General features: G+C 38.2%; 1 protein-coding gene across 2 annotated transcripts in view; it reads right to left on the bottom strand.

Moving 5' to 3' along the window:
- Positions 1–22,190, bottom strand: part of LOC306850686 (terminal nucleotidyltransferase 4B-like) — a 28,245-nt gene extending 6,055 nt beyond the window's left edge. For both annotated transcript variants that reach the window (XM_079386475.1, XM_079386476.1), the window contains exons 1-6: positions 21,433–22,190; positions 5,956–6,079; positions 4,242–4,288; positions 1,138–1,258; positions 937–1,044; positions 379–507 (exon numbers count right to left, since the gene is read on the bottom strand). In XM_079386475.1, coding sequence (XP_079242601.1) covers positions 379–507; positions 937–1,044; positions 1,138–1,258; positions 4,242–4,288; positions 5,956–6,079; positions 21,433–21,896 — 993 coding nt within the window. In that variant the 5' untranslated portion in view covers positions 21,897–22,190. The remainder of the gene's footprint in view (positions 1–378; positions 508–936; positions 1,045–1,137; positions 1,259–4,241; positions 4,289–5,955; positions 6,080–21,432) is intronic.
- Between the last annotated feature and the right edge of the window lie 1,222 nt (positions 22,191–23,412).

A 23,412-nucleotide genomic window follows, 5' to 3' on the forward strand; every position in this document is an offset into this window, starting at 1 on the left:
TTATTACACAAATAACTGTTTTCGATTTTAATATACTTTAAAATGTTATTTATTTCTGTTATGACAAAGCTGAATTTTCGGCAGCCATTACTCCAGTGTTACATGACCAACAGAAATCATTCAAATATGCTGATCTGGTGCTCAAAAAACATTTATTATCAATGTTGTGCAGCTGTGCAGATTAATATTTTAGTAAAAACCATAATCCTACTCCACGAGGAGTAGAAAGAACAGCATTTGAAATAGACATTTTTTGTAAGAACGTAAAAATCTTTACTGTCACAGTGAAGTGCAGTATGCATGTTTTTAGTATGATTTATTTTAGGGTATTGAGAGACAGTGTGTGTGTATTTGACGGACTGTGTAGAAGTGTGCTACCTGTAAGAAGCTGACAACCATGAGAAACAGACTGTATGATCCAATTCCTCCCGTAAAAACCTCATTCAGCTCTCTCTGCAGTAAAAACTGCTTCAAAACCAGCACCAGGTACGGTAATACAGGAAATTGCTGAAACACACACAAATACACACAAGTCAGAAAATAAATCTGCATAAAGTCAAGACTGCAACTACAAGACTAAAAACCAGCTTAAATGACGCATATCAAATACAGAAATCAATCTTCAAGATTAAAGTTACTTTCCAGGAATGTATTCTCACACAAACTCATGTACAGCCAACAGGAGAGTTTACTCTTGATAACATATCAAAGCATGTGGAGGAAGAGTATGCAGACATTTATGCTGATTTGCACAGAAAGGGAAAAAGAACATGATAAATAAGGTGCTTGGGAGACATTACACTTTTTGAGATGTTGAAAATCCAAATCAAATGAGTTTCTAAAACATAAACAGCTCCATCTGAAGTCAGCATTTCTGTTTCCCTCTTAATTTATGTCTTGAGTTGAAAGAGGACTTTAAAAAAACACCGCTCTCACCTGTTTAAATTCCTTGATGAGGTTTGCAGCTTTAACACCATTCTGTACGTTAAAGCTGATGTCCACTTTTACCTCTGTGTGCAAGTCTGTCAGTTTAATGATGGGGACCTACAAACACACAGAGCGTTAAAACACAAGCAGGGATGTCTGACAGACATCAAGAACAGCCAACTCATGTGTATGACACAGCAGTGCTCGTACCGTTGCTTTGTCCAGGACTTTGACAGAGTTCTCATCTGCAATTTTTCTCTTGCGCAGCGCCTCTTCCAGAGTCCAGAGAGGTAAAGTCTCCCAGTGACCAAAAACCACCAAGTCTATATCACTGAAATAAAGAGGGAGAAGAGAAAGTGTTAAATATAAGCAAACAAGAATGATTCTCTTCTTAATGAACGAGCAATACACTGAATGGTGTGTATGATGCTTCGGAACAAGTTTGATGGCTCTTAATAAACTTAAATACAAGCTTATGAAAGGGCAGCAGAGTATATTACAAATTAATTTATGGACGTTACAACTGAGTATTAAACTAAACTGTTTCAACAACTAGCATACTTGTGTATTGGCACAGACACATTTATTCAACTAAGCCTAGGGCTGGGCAATATAAGCAAAAATTCATATCATATTCATATCATTTTTTGGCTGATTTGCGGTATACAGTATTTTCTACGCTTTTGTATTTGGATTCAACAAATAAACAAATAAAGTGAATGTAACCATATATTATGTTAAAAAAAAGGGTTAAAATTACATTCTACCGCTGTAAAATTGCAATCTAAAAACAAAGATAATGCTTTTAAAGCAGAAGTTAAATTTACTAAACTAAAAATTTAAATAAAAAAAAAGCACAGACTAATTGAGTAAAAAGGCAGTTTTGATTAGGCCTACCCCACTACAGTCACTTTAGTTAGTGCTATCTAGGGCTGGGTATCGAGTTCGATACTTTTTAGGCACCGACCAAATTGCCTCGATACCACCGAGTATCGAAAAACGTCTTGTCGTCCGGTACCAGATTTCGATACCTAAGGGGTTAATCTCATCACCGTCAGTGAGCCAATAATCCTGCAGCACTAGGTGTGTTTGACTAGAAATGGCGACGCGTAGATTGATCAGTGTTTGACATCCGCGAGAGCGTTTCGAAAGCGCACGGAGCAGTCTGCTCTCTATATCGCGCGGTTTGTTTATTATACACAGACTGAAGCTCGCGTGACGCTCGCGGTGATTTCAGCGTCTGCCGCCTCACTAAATGAGGACATAAACACATGAACAACATCTCCAGACCTGCTCTGAGACTCACTTCATGAGCATTTTACCGTTTGATTCGAGCAAAACTAACTCATATCATCTACACACAGAACTGTAAAGCTATTCCAGGCAACCCGTCAAAATAAAAGTTCGGTTTAACTTGGAAGACACTGCGGCAGAAATATATTAATATTGTTCAGCAGACAGTACATACCGCTACTACTAGGCTACTATTAAAATTATTAAAACTTTTTTTTTTTTTTTTTTTTTTATGATCACACAACAGTTATTCCATGTTTTAATTTTAATAGTAACCCCCCTTTGTTTGCCAAAATAAATAAGCTTTGATTTTCAATAATTTAAAGATAAATTAAATGAATGTTTTATGTCTTCATTTGAAAACCAGATACAGAACACAGAATTTCTGAGGAAAAATAAAACATTTCATTAGGCTATTTTAAGAATAAATTTAAATAAACCAAGTTGTTTTTATGCATTCAAATAATTAGACATACTACACCAGAATTTAATAACAATAAAACATATGGTGAAAGAAAATAAAACACCCACTTATGAAAGTGGATGAAGATTTAAAATTTCTTGAAGTCTTTATCAACCTAGAAATGATGATTCTGTCTGAGCTATGTGTTTTAAAATGAACACGCACTAATGTAAACGTAGCCTAACAGATGTGTAAACTGAAAACAATTTGAACTTTATTAAAATAATTTATTTATTTATTGTGTTGGATATATTTTGTTCCTTTGTGCAGTGGCTCAGGAGATGAGGCTTTGAGTCTGTATAAATATCAACAAGCTAAAAAAAAGTTTTTTGAGATAATGTAATCTTATTAAAACTGATTTCATAAAACTGGTATCGAAAAAAGTATCGTTCAGGAACCGGTATCGAACTCAAGGTATCGATATCGAAGATTTTTGAACGATACCCAGCCCTAGTGCTATCACACAAATACACTTACTTGCAGGTTTAAATTCTACATGATACATTTATTGCCCAGCTACAAATATTTCAGCTAAATGTATATTTTAGTCAGAATTATTGCACTTCTATTACATTGCGCTCTGTCTGTTTGGCGCGCATGCGTGCGGCGGCACTCATTCAATGAAGTCTGTGAAGTTTAGCAGTTTAATCGGCAAGGCTTTAAAACACACGCAAATAATGTACTTTTTTGTGATTGCGAATAAGTTCTGTGTCCCGTGAGAGTAACTCTACCGCTGTGTTAACACTGATGTGAATGTATGTGGCGTTGTACATTATATTGATACGGCGGCGCCAGAACTGCAGCTGATAGAATGTGCGCTGTAGCGCGATACTACAATATTTCTTCAAAAGCAGATCGTGGAGACATTATCATCTGCGATCAAAAATCTTTATATTGCACACCCCTACTGCACGTGCTATTAGTTTATACACCGAACGCGTCATTCTGTAGTGCTTTCACAGATTAAGTGCAGCGATCTAAAACAGTGAATCTAATCATCATTCAAAACTTTGCTTCAAGAATGAGCCACACTGCTGACGTGATATAATCACTAGCACACCCTGAGCACATGTGCGTTAACCTATTCCTCTAATCGGCAAGAAATATCGGCATAATTTTTCATATCAAGCCGATGCCGATATTTACATTTAAAACCATTATTGGCCGATCCCAATTTCAGCCCGATAATATCATGCATCCCTATCTTATAAAGAATATATCGATATATCGTACAAACTTGATATACCGCCCAGCCCTGAGCCACAGTTCAGTAATCCAGGTGGAGTATAAACACAGTATGACTGGTGCGAGTGATGTGAGACTGGCGTAAAAAATAAATAAAATATCACACACTCGGGATCACAGGATAAGCAGAGCTAAAATTACAAATCTTAATTGCCTCTTTGCAAGCACACACAAACATATTTACACGTCATAAAACTTGCATTACACAATTACAAAAAGACCATTTTAGATCATATGAATTTTGTGCTAAGTGGAAAAAAATGCAGCAAGAGCAAAAAAATATATATAATAATAATAATAATAATTACATTACCTTGTAGGTAAATACAAGCCTGTGCTAAAGCTGCCAAACACTTGAACCTGAAACAGAACAGAAAAATAGGTTAAATCTGCCCTTACAAGAATCTACCTATGAAACCATTAGTCCCAACACCCATCTGTATTCATATTTAAAACAGGAAAGAACTGTAGCATGCAAATCAGACACAGGTATTCCCACGAGACACTCTGATGTTTGAGTTCATGAGTGTAATTACTTGCAAAGACACACTTGGACTGAAACTGGGGGAGAAAGATGTGACCTCATAAGACACATGAACATTTCTATGTTGATTGTTACATGCTATGCAAGCCTATGGGGCAATGTACTCCATAATTTAAAAAGTGCTAAATAAATATAAATAAAAAATGAAGATACATTTGAGCTAAGCATAAATAAATAAATAAATAATTCAAAACAAGCATTCAACAAATAGTATACAAAGTATTCATCCACACAGGGACTTAATGTCATGTATGTGGTTCTAAAAGAGTAGGTAAAGCCTCTCCTTGCACAGTTAAATACTCAATCTTCTTACACGGACACAGACTATTCACATCCTTTAGGTAACATTGAGAAAGTGATTGAAAATAATTCATCTTTAGTACTAAACATTAGCAGTTGTTAGCATGGGTGCTGCTTTTAGCTTACAGGAGAAATTATTGTTTTAGGAGCTAGAATTACTGAAAATAAGTATGCATTCCCAAATTACACAAGCAACCAGACACGCACTGAGCGGGGATACTAATTTGGTTTCCTCAATATGTAAGTTCAGGAAGACAAACACAGCACTGTGGCAGCCAAATATAAACATGCCTCTGAAGAACAACTCTGATACAAATGCATGTTCTAGCTACAAGTACCTTACCTACTTTTCTAACAATTTGCACTCATATATACCGCTAGAAACATGTGATCCTCTGTTATTACACCGATTAGATTTCCTTGAAACATTATCCTGCACTCTGAGCTAAATATAAAGACTTTTTCAGCCAGAAATAAAACCAGACCTTTTTTTCCTACAACATAAAGGTTAAATCAGGCTGTTGAAACACTTTAGATTATTTTTCAGCTCATTATCCATGCATTTAAAGGTACATTTTAGCAACAGAATGTCCCGCCACCTCTGGAACGCACTGAAGGGTCGCTGTTGAGTTTGCTGTGCTATTCTCTTAGCAGATTCTGTGCAGTTGAAATTTCCACATCATGTGTCTTTATTATTGTACTTTGAACCCCAATTAGACATTTATTTCTCTGCCAGAAAATATCCATAAGCTCCAGCTGGCTTACAGATCTGACATAATTATCTAACTTAAGAAATTAGACGATTAGCCACCAACCATTACAAAATAGCTAGAATGAGCAATGCAAACCTTAAAAAAAACAAAAAAAACATAAAGCAAATTCATTGTTAAATCAATAAACATATCCTTTTAGATGTACAGGTGAATTTAGAAGAGTATCTGTTGTATTTCTAACAGGTTCCAGTGACAACTTAGAAATGGGGTTCCTCAAGGCTCTATATTTAGACCTCTGCATGTCCATGACATCAACATAATGGTGAACTATTATGAAAAAGTGTTTATATTTATGCCTCTTTGGCAGGTACCTTATTGATTGTTCCCCATCATCCAAATATTCAAGAATACAAAATGCCATAAACCAAGACGACAATCATATTAAGTGAAACAGTGTGTGTAACACTAACCTCGGCATTGGGCCACAAGTCCTTGATGACCCTGTGGATCCTGGCCACCACCTCTTGCCTCATGTGCTCCTCTTCTGGACGAGGAGAAATATACTCATAAAAGTCTTTTATCTCCTCATGCAGCCTGGATAGAGAGAGAGAGAAATTAAGTATTACATAATCAAAGAGTGATTGCATTATTGGCAATAAAGCTCTTTAATGTTTAACACAAATACTACAAAGTGATTTGGTGGCACAGTACCACAAATGCTTAAGGGAGAATGGGAGCACCACTTTTGATCCATTCAGTGCTCCCCTTCTGTATAAAAGTATAAATTCTAGGGGTCGACCGATTATCGGCCTGGCCGATTATTGGCACCGATATTAAGCATTTTTATGATAATCGGTATCGGTCATTTTCAAAACCGATGTGCCGATAAAATTATTTAATTTTGAAACGCGCTATTTGGCTCTGATGCAGCCTGTCAGAACTCACCACTCTGTGGCCTAGAGCAGTCTCCGCCCACCGCGCATCTTATTTGTTGAGAGTCAGGAGTCCGACCAATCAACATGGAAGACTAAAGGCACTCTCACACCGAAAGCTCTTGCTAACTGGTGCTGCTTCATCGCACATCAGTTATCTCTCAAAGGCAGCAGCAGACGTTGCTGAAGTTGCAATAAATTACAATCCACTACACTGAAGTTGTAAAAACCTCAATATTATCTATTTATGGTTTCCGAGATGGGGGAAACGCAGGGGGAATCGCGGAATCCAGCGTTTACTGTATAACGCGGAGTCACGGAATTAGTCAAAGTTTGGATGAATTAATCAAAAGTAGGTCAGTACACTTAAATCAACTCACAATATGGACTATCTGTAAACATTAAGCTGCAAAAAGACTATTTAAATATGAATTCTGCATGTTCGGCGTGTCTCTGTATATGTGAATGGCACAGACGTGCGGTTTTGACACACACACACACACACACACTGAAGTGCGCAACGCTCGCGGTGTTTTCCGCATCTGCCATGTCACTAAATGAGGACATAAATATATGAATATCACCCCCAGAACTGCTCTGAGAGTTACTTCATGAGCATTTGACTGTTTCGTTTGAGTAAAACGATCGTCATATCATAAATAGGCTACAGAAACTTAAGAGGTCCTCATGGCAACCTGTCAAAATAAAAGTGTGGTTTATTTACTAATACTACTACATTTATTACAACTTTTGTTTAAAAGAACAATCACACAATACGCTATTTCTTCCATGTTTTAATTTTAATAGTAAACCCATTTGTTTGCTAAATTTGAGTTTAACTCTCATTTGATTAAAAGATAAATTAAATTAATGTTTTATGCCTTCATTTGCACTGCACTGTAAATGGAAACTAATGGAAATTACTGTCACATAGGCCAAGATTAAGATACTGTCACATAGGCCAAGATTATGATGACGGAAATTGGGACATTTCAATAGGCTATTGAACCTAGTGTGCCTATAACAGGCTATTAGTGTTATAGTTTCATTAAAATAGTTGTGGTCTTCTACAATGGAGCTATGAAGACAATTAAATTATTTACACTTATTATATACATTGCGCTTTTTAAATTAATCAATTGATGTGCATTAGATGATGAATTGAATAGTCACCTCTTGTAGGTTATGATTTAGTCAACCAAAAATAATTAATGAAGAATTATGAGAGGTTATGCTATTACACATACATTTCTAACATGTAAATTATTGAAGCCAAATACTTACATTTCCCCAAGCTGTTTAGCTGTAGTATTTAGTATTCATAGGCTTAATCATGAAGCATATAGTGGCCCCACTTTTAACTCTCTCTTTATATATTACCCTTATTGTAGATGGATGCATGGGGGAAGACAAGAGTAAGAAGTGCAACCAACACTAAGGAAGGCCATTTTTGTCAGAGCCCTTGTTATTCTTAATTTTGACATTCATTTTCATTTTTACACCAGATATATATATCGGTTCAATATATTGGTTATCGGTCTACTTTGTCTGTAATAATCGGTATCGGCCCTGAAAAACACATATCGGTTGACCTCTAATAAATTCCTTTTTAAAAATCTTACTGACAACAAAAATTTGAATGCTATTGCATGCTGTCATGTAAGCGATGAGAACATTGGTTAATATGACTCAGGGTAAAAGAAGAACAAAGAAACAAATTCACACCCTTGTTACAGGTCAGTAACCATTCAAAGGCAGGTTACTACAGCTGGGAGAGCTAGTGAGGTTTCTGAGCGTAAGGGAAAGGGAAAGTGTAGCTAGGTGACACCTCATTATTTCACTTCGCTAATAATTTATCCCTAGAAAGCAGCACACCATTTAACTCAACCCAACCCATTCTGATCCAGCAGCTCAAGTTTATTCCAACCTGTTACCTGAACACTAAATTCAAGCAATGGTAGCAGTATCCAACACTGCATGGGACAAACCTGCAGAAATACTATACATGCGAGCAGCTTAGAGAAGAATTCATTCAGTGAAATAATCTCTTGGTGTCAAGTTCAGTATGTTCAGATGACTGCACCAGGGAACCTGCTATCAGCTCCCATTCTCTTCCAGCTCTTACTAACACTAGTCTTCTGGTGCCTGGTGCCAATCCCATGACCAGGGTTGTTATCTGGTACATGTGCCGAGTCTGCCCATGACTTGGGTAATGACTCTAAAAGACTTCCAGTAGCTCAAACATGGCACTAACAACGACAAGGTCATGGGTTTGATTTCCAGGGATTGCAAGAACTGATATAACGTACACAATAAATACAACGTAAGGTGCTTTGGATAAAAGTGTGGCAAAATACATAAAGTAACTAAGAAAAAAATATTCCTACATAGTAGCATCAGAAAACTTCGGAGGAGACAGGCCGCTTAGGACTAGGGATGTAACGGTATGAAAATTTCTCATCACGATTATAGTGACCAAAATTATCACGGTTATCAGTATTATCACGGTATTGTTAAAATGTGCTGCAGATGTTCAAAAAGTACCGATACATAAATCACTTCAAGTTTTATACTTAAAAATCAACAAACAGCAAATAAAATGACTTTTTGTTTGCATAATCACTAAAACAATAACATTACCAGTGAGGTCTGGATTTTAAATGACAACTTGACTGACAACAGTTTAATAGCATGTTCAAATAAATAATGTAAATGTTCAAATAAAGCTTTGAAAAAGTTTCATATAAAAGGTAAACCTCACATTTCAGCCTTTAAAGAAGAGAGTTAAGTCAAAATGATAATTGATTAATAAGGGGAAGGGGAGGGGGGGGAAGTGGTGTGTGGCCATGTATGGTGACCCAATACATGGAACAGAACCGGAAACAGAAACTAAAATCACATTTTATAGTTCCGAACAGAATCGAAAATTTGAAATGGCCATTAACCGGTTAATAACGTTATTTTATCGTTCCATTTAATATTTTAAATTTGCTGTCAACCAATCACGAATTCAAGTAGTACAGACTATACAAATGTGATGCTGACGCATCCAGCGAGTGAAATGCCCGCCCGTGCTCAGCTGTGAACCCTAGTCGCAATGGCAATGAATTCTGCTACCATCTGTTTTAATGGAAAATCTGACAGGGTAGCACAAATCGTCAGAACACCGGCGTTAGCGTTTATCCGACGTCAGTGTAAGATGGATTCAACAGATCTTACACACTAGCGGTGCTTCGATGAAAGTAAAAGCCAATAAATAATATTTTAGTAGGCTATACGTCGAGAATATGGAAACATTTGGATTCGTGCCGAGTGAGAGAGGTAGGCATCAGTTTCACCTTTAATTTGTTTTTGGAATGACGTTTTTATAGCCTATAGGCTATCCTTAAGTTTAGAGGATTTGTTGTGGAGAGAAACTAATTACTGTGTTTATTAGGGATGTGCGGGTCTAGTCGACTAGTCGACTAAACGGTACAGCTCCTACTAGTCGACACTGAAAACAATAGTCGATTACACGAGAGAAAAAAAAAAAACATTTTATCATTCAAATTACCATCATTTTAACGTTACATTTTAAAACATTTTAAATAAGTTAAAATAAAACTTTTGAAAAAGAATACATATCAGAATATTTAAATATTTTTAAAAGCATATCTGGGCAGAAACTACATTTTTACCTCAGACCTCTCATGCCTTGTCTTCACGTCAGTTGCGGCGAGCTTAGAATGACCACACGAAAGACCTATGCGTTAGCTTGGAGGCTAGCCAAAGCCAGCAATGTCAATCTTTGAGACGTCGCTGCGGTCCGTGATCCCATGCACGCGATCTATTCTTCTGAACGAAGACCCACTTCGGTGGTGCTGCGGGATTTCCAGGCTCTTTTCGAAACTCTCTGCGTGCCTGTGACTTCAGTTCCTGCCGAGCGAGTTTTTTTTTGTTTGTTTTTTCAAGTGCAGAATCGTCTAGTCCAGTCTTTCGCCAGACCACGTTAACAAATGTGCATGGAGTAAGTAAAACTAGCATTCTTTTGTTTTTAGACAATATAGCCAACATGAAGTAAATTTTTTAAAGCCATTTTAATGCTATTCCTTGATAAACGTTCCTATTTTTTTTTTACTTTTGTTTTTATATGTTGGCTAACTTTATATGAAAATGAAGAATTCTGTTTTTGTAAACATTTTTGATTTACCGGCATTTTAGCCTACATCATTTCTGAATAATAGGCTAATAAAATGCAGGCTTAGCCTTTGTTTTTTTTCCCCCTCAAAACATTTTATACAAGTAGCGCTTTTTAGTTTTGTTTTACAATTTGCAGCAAAAATCTTTAAAAAATTATTTAATGTCTTTAAAGCATTAATAGATTTTTTTTTATTTTGTTTAGTAGCCTACATTTAGAAATGTAAAAATCTAGAAAAGATGATGCTGTATAGCCTATTAGCGCAGCGGGTTAAGATACCTCTTTCTGTATTTTTTTTTTTATTTATTTTTCTTTTTGTGTAAAGAAAACAGTACTTTATTATTATTATTATAATAGGCAAAGACAATTTAAAAAATAACGGTATTAACCGTTATTTTTTCTACTCAAACCGGTTTCGGACCGGTGATAATATAGAGGAACGCAGGAACGGAAACGTTAAAATATCGATTCTGCTCGGAGTGAACCGATTGACATTTTTTTTCGTTTTCAAGCCCTGCGTGTGATACATGTTTTAATATGGATGCACACGCTTTATTTGACTACTTTTGACCTGTTGAACACTACCACCCGCCCATGCCATAATAAAGCTTGAAAGAGCTAGGACAATTATAACTCCGATTGGTTTCCTCTGAAAGAAGAAAATACACCTAGGATGCCTCGAGGGTGAGTAAAACATGGACTAATTTTCGTTTTTGGGTGAACTAAACCTTTAAATCCACACCAAAATACACGGTCTAAGATTCCCTAAACAAGGTTATAAAAATGGAACACTGTCACCATTTAAATCCCTGTTTTGGAACAATGAAAATCTCAATGTTATGAATTTCAGTTAATCTCAACTTGCAGTTAAAATAGACAATCACCTTTTTTAGCCTACATGCACATTAGCTGTACCAGTCTGAACAAAATACACTTTCATGCTGATTCAACTTAAAGAAGCCAAATTTATGATACCACTATTGTCAGATTTGACTGCTGATTTGATATGCTAAAAAATGTGATTTTTTTTTTGTTTGAGATTTTGGTGTTTACCAGATTTGAACAAAAAGTATAGTTTCTATATAGGAGTTAACCAACAAGAAAGTTAAAAATCGCAGAGTGGATTGGCTTGCTCTTTCGTCCTGAGGTTGAACAAAATCTGTGTGGACACGGCAATTACACCTACACTAAATGAACATTCTTCTTTGGTTATTTCTATATTTGCAAACTGCCACGTTTATTTCATTTGTCACATCTTTAACTTGTGCAGAACAAGGTGTTCACTTCAGACAGCTTTTTCCTCCCAGCATCTGACCAGAGCAGACAAACCTAAATTCTCATTTGAACTTAAACTACTGGTCTCAAACTCAGTTCCTGGAGGGCCACAGCTCTGCACAGTTTAGCTCTAATCAAACACACCTGATCCAGCTAATTAAGGCCTTCAGGATTACTAGAAACCTCCAAGCAGGTGTGAGTTGGAGCTGGTTGGAGCTAAATTCTGCAGAGCTGTGGCCCTCCAGGAATTTAGTTTGAGACCACCGACTTCAACTAACCTACAAGTCAAAAGTAAGAGTGTGAGAAATAAACCACTTTCCTACATCATCTGCAGATACGTTTTAAAAATTTTGGACAGGTGAGAAACAATCACACCCTGAAGAACAATTTGAACTCTAGGAATTCTAGGCATCTTATTACTTAAGAACGAGACTCACTCCTTAAAAATGCTCAGAATTGTTTAAAATCCACCTTATCCACTGTATAATGCAGTGAGAAAGAATTGGTTACATGAAGGTAAAGGTCCACTAAACTAGAATTTGCTTATCTGAGTGGAAACACTCATATTTTCTATCTCAAGGAAGGTTTTAGTACCTCCAGTCACTCAGGTTCAACAAGTCATGCAAAGCTTTGAGCATAAATAGCAACACAGACAAATACACAAGTCTCTTCTGGGGCTCTGATCAATGTCTAAGCACATTTGTCTGTCTGTGCTGGTAAAACTAAACTGCATGTGAAAAATGTCAGCCGTGGGCATGATGCTCTGTAGAGGCAGTCTGACAGCATTCATCAGAGCTGGCCACCACTGCAACATGAACACACCTACTGCAGATGCATGCTCACGATCCCAGACACAGGCCATTGGGTTTGTGTGTTCTGGGACAGAGGGTGGTTCATCACCAAGACGAAAATCATCATACATTTCAACAAGCTAATTAAAAATCGTTTTTATGCAAACAAAACATAACAGATATTTATAGTTGCTCTGCCAATATTGCCAATGTCCTACAAAAGTATTGGCAGGCTGAGTAAAAAAAGTTTTTTTGTTTTTACACACATACATATATACATATGTGTGTGCTTGAAAAATTGCAATTTTACAAAACTTTTCCTTAAAGAGCTAGAAATTAGCCATCCTTTATTGAATCCTGACTTATTCAAAGATCAGACATCTTAAAAACACACACACACTCTCATACAATCATTAATCAAAAATATAAAATACAACTAATGAGCGGTTGTGTCTTTGACAGATAGGGATGTATTTTTGTATTTATGCGCATATCAGGTTTATTCAAAGTGCATCTGTATGTTTGCATATGGGTGTGTGTTTGCAAAGCCTGTGTGGTCTCATCAAGACTAGATAGAATGTGTTTTTCACTTCTGGGAACCTAAGAAAGTAAGTTTAGTGAAACTGAAAGAACTGAAAGAGCAAAAGTGGAAACACAGGGCCTGAATGGCCTCTTGATCTCACCATATCTGCTTTAGCAACTCTCTCACAAAACATGCAAATGGACAAGAGAGAGCAGAAGCAGACAAACCAGACTAAATCAAATCTAGAACAAGATGAAAAGTAAAAAAAAAAAAATGAAAGCACTTAATCTAACTGGAGTTAAATCAATCTCAGCAGGCTGCCTCACAGTTTGAAGAGCACATTTGCCCTCAGTGTCATCCAGCCTGGCTGTGGGAAACTGATTACACACAGAGAGTCTGAGTTTCGTTTCACAGAATAAGCCGTTCAGATCAGTTTCAATTCTCCAGAGCAGTCTGTCGTGTCCTCCAATCAAGCACGAGCAGTTTACTCCCAGTGTCAGCTAATCAGAGAGCAGACTCTGTCGCTAGGAAACCCTTCACTGTGAGGGCCAACACAATTTTTACTGCTACCGCTGTGGACTGACCACACACACACACAGAGAGAAAGAGTTACCATCCAACCAACAACTGATATATAGAATCAAGTCCCCATTCTACATTGTTTTCCATTAAACCGCTATACTCTGATGTGTTACAATACTGATCTTTCTGTAAAATTTGTCTCTACTTCCGTTTCATTGCAACTTAAACAATGAACAGTGTTAATTCACACATATTTCAGTGGGACAGGAAGTTGTACCTGTAAGCTTCTCACTGCAAATGTGTCTGCAGAGTGACAATGAGCCTCTGTGCTAAAATAATATGACTTGTCAGTATCATGTTGGTCATGAGTGTAATCACTATTTTGGTCATCTGCCGGCTGAGATCACGACTGCTGTTACTAGTACTAGTACTAGATAGGGGTGTAAGAAAATATCGATACACGTGAGTATCGCGATATTTTGTTTGGCGATACTGTATCGATTCTCCAAAACGGAATATCAATATAAAAAAAAAAAATAAATAAATCATACAAGATTCATGGCAGTTGTTTCATTTTGAGTTCATATCCCGACCGCTAGTCTTCATCTCTGAACTTAAACAGTGACAGGAAATACTAGCATCAGGGCACTCCACTAATGTTAGTGTTAATATAGTTCACTGCCAGTAATGGAGGATGAAAGAATTGTTGAAGTGTGGCGCTATTTGGGCTTTTGTGGTAATGTCTGCCCCGGGACCGCGGCGCGAGCACAACCTCGGTTCTCCCGCTTGCCGCGTCCCGTGTTGAAGAGCCTTTGCGCGATGCGCGGCGGGCGGTAGAGTCACCGTGCAGCTGCAGCTTTCTCTCGTGTTGGGAGCGTTTTGTGCTGTTGGGGCGGTGCTCGTGTCGCGGTCTCGACGATTCCACGCGGAACATAAATACAAACTGAAAAACCTATGAAATCCAAGTTGAAAGGTTCTGAGAAAGTTTAACATCTGTATTTATTTGATTGGTTTACAATTGTTTTGTTTTCTTTTCTTTCTCTGCAAGCACTTTATTTTTCATTGATATTAAGCAGATGTCATTTTTTGTTCAGATCAAATGTTATGACATTGTATGTCACAATTATAAACTTAAACTGTTAACCTTTAAAGTAGAGTCTATAAATATAAATTTTTCTTTTTATAAAATACATTTTATACATACATTTAAATAAAGAATCATGCAAGCACTTGAATATTTCCCCCTTTACTCGTACTGCACAAAAAGTGGTTCAGTAATGTTGAATGTTATAGGGACTGATTATTGCAAATGCAGATCCCAGTGTGTTCTGCAGTGTTCTGGTTAAACTTTTTATTTATTTATTTTTTGCTAAGGTTTGCATATGGTGGTGTGTTCTCAATGACAGCTTACCTAAAAAATACATATCCTATTCCTAAAATAAGAAATATCCCAATATATCACCTTGCTTACAGTATCGCAATATATCGTATCGCAACCCCTGTATCGTGATACGTATCGTATCGCCAGATTCTTGCCAATACACAGCCCTAGTACTAGACCTGCTCATTATTTTGAGCCAAGGGAATATTTTTAACCAACCAGTTTATTTTTCATTTAGCAGTCCACTTTAACAGAAGTTCAACAAACGTTCAAGGTGGAACTCACATTTCTCACGACATACCTGACCCACTTTTAGAAATGACTAAATTCACCCACCCTTTAAATAAGCCTTTGAACAGTTTTATTTTGCTGTATTGCACTATGACGGAAAATTGTACTTGATCATGTTATAGCAAGTGGAATCCTTTGCCAACTGAGAGCTGACACCAAACAAACGTTGAAGCAGTAAGCGATAATCCCACTTATAGTGTTCCCCTACTAAATGTCAGTCGCTCAAGGCCAAAATTACGTAACGCAATTAATACCAATGGCAGAGTTTGTGAACTGAGCCAATGAGAGCAAAGAAATTTTAGAGGATAGAAAAAAATTACTTGGCCAGGAAGCGCATCCCATAAGTATTTCAATGGCAGCTAAGCATTACAAACTCGAGCTTTTAAAGAGAAGCTGATGAGATTTATAAAGTCTTCTCTCCATACCAGGCTGTTCTTATGGCACTGAAACAACCCCACAAGTCAAAATTGTGCATTAGTACATTCACATTTCTAATTTAAGGTCATGTCAACTTGACCGATTTTGATTTGAGAGCCAAACAAACAGCGATGACTCATGTATGGTTAATGGGTTTTCTGATGGTGCAGATGCCAAAACATTGTCTTGTGTTGACTGAAGGTCCATGTTGAACTCTCATCTAGATGTATACTGGACAATGTTCTGTGATGAATCACTAACATTCAAGCAATTACATAAGTTCAAAGTGCACCCACCCAACTCTGACTCAGTCAAGTCTGACCAAAACCTCCCTGGTACATTCAACGGGCAAAAGCATAAACAAATGAACATTCCATGTTGCTAGGCAAAGCATGACCTGCTGTCATCTGAGCATGTGGAGTCAGTCTGTTGCTTTGCAGCCAAAATACTCAGAAGACCATGACAAACCACATTCAAACTAAACTAAATGTGTTAGCAACAGCTTACTCCCTCTCACATTTTGCTCCTATAGTCTACATCTGGTACAAACAGACCACGTGTGTAAGCTAAAGGAGCCAATATTGATTAGATTCTTCATTCAGTGTCTAAGGTTTAAACAAATTACTACACAGGAATATTGTGAAAGAGAAAGTCTGTTAGACTACAGCAACTTTCCAGCAAAAAAAAAAAAAAAAAGACATGGCACATAATGGCATTATAAATGTATATATCATCTTTTTTACAAGGGAACGATGCATGAGTATGAACATGTGGTGTGGGCAGAATTATGAATCATTATTAAATTATGAATAATTGTTAGATATAGGCCTGCTAGTTTCTACAACCTTCAACAAACCTGGTATCTGCTGTAAACTCAGAGTTATAATGTTCTATATTTGCTGCCATATTAAGCCAAATTATGCCAGAACAGAAAGTTTGCCAGTACAATCCATATTTTTTATTACAGATTTAAAGATACTGAGGGCTGTGAGACATTTCATTGTAGCCTTTTTATTTTACATAATTTATAGAGTCATTGGCTTGAAAATTATTTGTTGTGGACTAGGGCTGTGCGATTAATCGAAAAGGAATCGCAAATCATGATTTGAGACGTTGCGATTTGCTAATCGCAAAGCCTGCGATGTGGACGCGATATTACTCTGGTCCAGAGCATATGCATGACTCCCAGCCTTGAGTGACAGTCTTACTAGCCAATAGAGTGAGCGCACCTCCGTTCTCCCCAATCAGCACTGCTCTAGCCAACTGCGTAAACGCCAACCATTTAAAAAGGGTCAGATCGAATGTTAGGCAAATTAAAACTAAAGAAAAACGTATGTAACTTCAGCTTCGGAATGACAGACAACAAACAAAGAAGGTAATTTGCAAGAGCACCCTTATCGGTTCTGCTTTCAGTACTGGAGAATAAAAGATAAATTTTTAGATGTTTTTATTTGTAGGCTACATGAACCTTATCTTACACATTTTATCTCCCCAACAGATTAATTTGAAATAAGTTTATAATGCATGTTCTCTGAATGCTTCTCATACTCGCTCCGCTCTGCCCCACGCTGCGCGTCTCCTGCGTCTCACGGACGAGCCGTTTACACGCAGCCTGTCTCGTAATGCTCTTTTATAACCGCGGTCTCGCGCCCGGTTCTATGGAAAGCCAAAGTGGTCATAAACGCCTGCTCGGGCGTCTGATTGCACACTACGATTTGACAGCAAACCGCGCATCCTGGTTCTTAGCGCGCGCTTTGGGATTATGGAGAACGCTGCACGGTTTTGTGTATCAAAACGCGCGTCCTCGACATGTGATTTCCTATAAAACGCGCACTCTTGACGCGCGCTTTGGAGTCACCAAAAGTCTCTCACGAGCGCAATATGGACGAGGCCTGACGCACACGCGCAACCTGTGCCAACTCGCGCCTGGCTCCGCGTTTAAAACGAATGTAAATAACTGCTTGCCAATTTCACTTGGATGAAATTAAACATTCAGCACATTTCCCACTTGCTCTTAAAATCCCAAATACTTAATGAAAGAATCAGCCCATGTAACATGTAATACTTTAATAATTGACTAAAGAAATACAGTTCTTTATAAAAAATAAACAAATCTTTCCTGTGAAATTCAGTAATTCTGTAAAAGTAGTAATAACATTATAATCTTCCCTGCAGAAAAAACTAAACAACAAAAAAAAAAAAAAAAAAAAAAAAAAAATGTAGAACCCCTCCCAAAACACAATAGAAAATGTAAAGGATTTAAGGGTTATAATGGGAATTGTATTGGTTTTAATGTAAACTATAATGCATTCTATTGGTGGGATGTAATCAAAGTCTCTTTATATAGTCTTTGATGTAATCTAGCAGATGGAAACCAATAGAACAACAGTAATTCCTATTGGAATAATGCCCAAAACAAAAAGGAATTTTGTATTGGTTTTTATGGAAATTATAAGAATTTCTGTGATGGTTTCTATTGTTTTTTTTTTGTTTTTTCAGTAGGGTAACGATACTCATACTGTCCTGCACATTATTGACAATATTGAGCTGAAGCTTGACTTATAAATTTAAAAATCGCAAATCAAATCGCAATATCGGTCCAAAAAAAAAAAAAAATAGCAATTAGATATTTTCCCCAAATCGCACAGCCCTATTGTGTACACATTCATTGATCATGTCTTTCCATGCAGCAGAAGTGCAGTTGTTCAAAAATATAAATGACCTGTTTTCTTCTTCAGAACACAAAAGATGATTGTTTGATGAATACTGGTGACAACACAGTTTTGGTTTCCATTGTATGGACAGAGAACACTACGACTTTTTAAATATCTAAATAAGAAAAAGTAAGGGGAAGTAAAAGTCGGCAGACTTCATTTTTAGGTGAACTGTCCCTTTAAGGCCACTGCAGCATGTCAGTATTTGATTTAACATGATTAAAATTAATAAACGTCTACCAACAGTTTCTTGGTTTCAAATGTCAATGCAGATTCCAAACATTCTGCCACTGGTCTAAAAACAAGAGCAACATGAGTAACACATTCTGACATGATCCTGTTCATAGCAGCCACCCTGAGAAAGTGCCCTTGTGACGAAGATGAGTTCATGCTGAGTGCTGTAATGTGCATGAGGGTCCTGGGACAGTCAGAGCTCTAAAACATGGCTCAGAGCACACTCTCACATCTCCAAATCCTGCTGCTAGTGATAGAATCAGTAAAATTTAATTTCTCTTGTAGAGTCTGGGAGCCTCTCAGGGAAGCCCCATGTGTTGGCACCGAAGGCTATTTTTCTATTACATTTAGCCCTTCCACCAACTTGCAATGCCTCCGTCATGTCCCATGGCAACTGGTTAACCTAATGACAGTGACTGATGAATATAAGCTGAACTCAATTGCAGAAAACAGAGCTATAATGGGAAAAGCAGCAGCCGCAAAGAACCTTGCTTAATGTTTTGTAATGAATATAAAACTAAACTATAAAGAACTGCATGCAAGGATCATCTTTACGTGAAGATGAACTAATTTACAATTCTTTAAAGTTTCAGCATGATCAAAAACTATTCAAAGACATTAACTTGGGACACCATCTGTTCAGCAACGCTTTCTGAATACAAATGGATGATAGTGTCTTTGTGGCCAAAAATATAGGCTTTGCATTGATTCAGTGCTCTTCAAAAAGAGGCCAGTGTCACTGAACTCATCCAACACTTAAAAAGAACATTGAGAAGACCCAACATAAAAAATTCCACAGCAGCACAACTTGCGTGGAGAGAGGATTTTCCCTCTCCTCTCACGGCAGCATAGCTGTCAGGCAGACGAAAGGATCTCAACTCACTCAGATTGGCTGGAAGCACCATGACATCACAGAGACGGGGATCGTGTGTCAGCTGGGAGGGGGAGCATTTGTTTTGGGTAGAACAGGGAAGGAACTTACTCAACACACGAAGAATATAAACAGAAAAAAATCTCTCTACACTCAGACACACCCATAAAACCATCTGTCCCTTTTCTCACACCTCCGTACAGAACAGCAAAAAGTATTATAGTGTAAAAAATTAGCCTCCAACTAACACATCCACTAAATATTCCTATGATGTAGGTTGGAAATATTGTGCGCTGTAGGAAGCAAGCACATTTCACATCCTGGTTTTCGGCTTGCAGACATGACAAAGACTAAAATCCACAACAAATGATCCCAGTCCCTGATTAAAATCTTTAAGGCATCTCAGACATGCGCTCTGAATACAAAGCTACAGCGTGAGCCAACTTGTGCTTAATCTGTGCATTTCGCCAAATGTCTATAAGATGGAGCTGACAGGAGTCATTCATTGGAGAAACAGGAAAAACAGTGAGGGGGGATCAGGCAAGAAGGTCTATAAGGTGAGGACTAGAGTATTAGAGTAATCACAGAGGAATGCTCTTATGTAAACACTCTGCTAACATTACTATAAATGAGGATAAGGCTTGCTGGCTGTACTTTGCTCTGGGCTCCACAAGCTGCTGCACATGTCACAAAGTAGGGCAATCCGAACCTTCAAAAACCTACCAAACCACCACACCCATTACACCAATTCTAAAATTCCACCGCTACACAATCCAGCACTACTTTCACATGCTTCACTTCATTTGACAATTGACCTCTCCTGCACGCTGAAAGAAAGATGTGCTGAAACACAAATTCACTCAGTTTTATGAATTCAGAATGACTTCAGGTTAAGTAAATGACAACTTTAATTTTTGGGTGAACAATCCCCTTCAAGGTAATAATGATTAATATAGGCGGTAACTACAGTAGAGCACCTTTGTGTAACGCATTACACACACAGTAATTCATACAGTACTATTTGGGATTGGTTTCATTTAATAAATTCATTCACACAAGGGAAAATATCTACTGAGATATGTAATCATAATGGGCAATAAATAAACCTTCAACTTCTAGATTATTAATTTAGCCAGTTTGAAGTGCTCAATATTTCCCCAAACTTTTAGTCAGTTTCCAAAAAAAATAAAAAAAATTAAACGGTTTCTGCTGTAAAACGTAAATTAACAGGGGCTCTCCATCAAACTGCGGGTTAAGCTGATACAGTAACCACATTTCTTCTTGTAGTACTAAATAATGTACTATGACATTTTGACAGAAACCACATTTGGCTCATGAATAGCAGCATCTAAATATAGCTTCCCTCAAAAGAAAATGTACTCAAGTCATTCCAAACCTGTATGACTTTCTTTTACAGAACAAAAGAAAATGTTACTTTCTGTCCACACAAAGTCAAAGTAACCAACATTCTTCGAAACAACTTCTTCCAAGTTCCTCAGAAGAAAAATTTAAATGGAAGGAGTGCACGGATACTCAAGACATGCCAAATATGGTGAAGAAACGGCTCGGAGTCAAACCACTGCCAAATCAGCGAGAACCTAGTAGTTATTTTAGTGAATGGACGGTCGCTGGTCCAGCACCGTGCTGTTATAGTCTGCCTATTCAGGTCACATGTTAAACATGTAAGTTACTGAACCACCCTCAGTTTAGTGTCAAGGCGTAGGCCAGCTCCTGATCCCGAGCAAACACACCGGGCCCTGGGCCGAGGTTATCATCATACACCTAACGTTACACATACAATCTTGGTTCCTGTACTCACCCCACAATGCCTTCCGTGTAGTTTCTGCTCTTCCACGGTGTGCCCGTGTAAATGTCCTCTGCCCCATCCGTCAGCAGCAGACTCCTGTTAAAGCCAAAGGTGCTCGCCTTGTTGTCTCTTTTCCTCTTGCTTGGCAACTCCGTTCCCACTCCCGCGACCCTGCTGCCACCCCCTCCGCCGACACCCCTGCCGCTGTTATTGTTGTTATTGGCTTCCAGAGGGATGAAGTCTAGTTGTTTGGAGACCTCAATGTCTGGTTTAGATCCAGACATCCCCTGATGATCCTTGGGCTTGCCGCTGCTGTCGGCCGCGTCGCCTCCGCTCGTCAGTTTGGCGCTGGCTGTGTTGCAGTTGTTGTTGAAGTAGAGGTTTCCCAGCGTCTGCGTCGTTTCCCAGATGTGCATCCACAGGTTGTTGGCAGGTCCGCGCTGTTCTGGCTGAAACCAGGCGATTCTAGGATCCATCAAACGCTGAGCTGCTGCAGGCGCACTTGCCCCCAGAGCAGAGCCAGGCTCGGTTCGCTTAACCCGCTAACGGGAACACTAAACGCTGCTAAAATATCCTGTGCTGGTCCATCAAACGTACCTCGGGACAAAAAAGAAAACACCAGTGTAAACGGACTGTAAAAAGACGTTGTTAAAAAACGGTAACCGTCAAACTCCAGAGCACGAGGAATGGAGAAACGTGAGTGTCGCCGCCTCTGACCCGTTTCTATCGGAGATCGTGTGTCTCAATGGCGGACAGACCACAGCGCGTCTGCGCATGCGCGGACAGGCGCGAGCGTTACGCAAGAGCACGTTACACCGTCTGTTACGTAACAACAACAGTGGGTTTGATTGTAGTAACATGAACCTCTCGTTTTGTCATATTTCAGACGTACCCTGTAAAGGTGGCGCTAATCCAGTGAGTCCTACATCTAGTTCGTGGGGTCTCAGTGTTATCTTCTAATTGGATTATCTTGTAATGCAGTGACAGAAATTAGATTCCGCGAATAGAATATTAACAACAGTATTATTACTGTGGGACAGGTCTGACCACCAGTGTTAATTTTTTACCATTTAAAGAGAAAATAAGTATAAAAAAAAAATGCAATTGTCATAATTCATGCCATTTCAAACCTGAACGACTTCTTTCTTCAGTGAAACTCAAAAGATGTTAGGAACAAATACCTAATATATATAAAAAAAACAAGTATTAGGAACAGCCAGCCTCATTCACTATTCATTTTCTTTGCTTCTTTTTTAATACAATGCATGTGAATGGCGACCGAGACTGTAGTCTATAGTGTTCCACAGAAGAAAATCAGTCGTTCAGGTTTCGAACAATATGAGGATTGGTAATTGATGACAAAATGTTCTGTATTATTTTATAGTGAACAGCACTTTTGGGTTAATGTGATCTAAATTTCAAGAGATATTTAATCTTATATACTTTTTCTTTTATTCGATTAGAGAAAAAAAAATATTCTACTAAACATGCTAATGACTTAAGTCAGTGGTTTTCAAACCTGTCCTGGAGGACCCCCTGGCCCTGCACATTTTGTATGTCTCCCAAATCAGACACACCCAATTTAGTGCTTGCAGTCTCTACTAATGAGTGGAATCAGGTGTCAGATGAGGGAGACCAGGACAGGTTTGAAAACTCCTGACTTTAGTTATCAAAAACTAAAGATAATGTAAGATCTACAAGACAATGTTTCTTTCTCTGTAGACAGGTTTATGAGGGATCCAATACAACTAATAAACATCTGATAATCTACTGTTGCTGTGGGCCATAAAATGCTACATCAAAGGGTTTTGCATTATTATGGACTGGTTGAGAGGGAAAGCACAGCAACATAACAGGGGAAGTCGTGGTCCAAAGGTAGTGGGTTCGAGTCTCCGGCCGGCAGGGATTGTAGGTGGGGGGAGTGAATGTCCAGCGCTCTCTCCACCCTCAATACCACGACTGAGGTGCCCTTGAGCAAGGCACCGAACCCCC

This window comes from Barbus barbus (assembly GCF_936440315.1).
Source record: "Barbus barbus genome assembly, chromosome: 1".
NCBI lineage: Eukaryota > Metazoa > Chordata > Actinopteri > Cypriniformes > Cyprinidae > Barbus > Barbus barbus.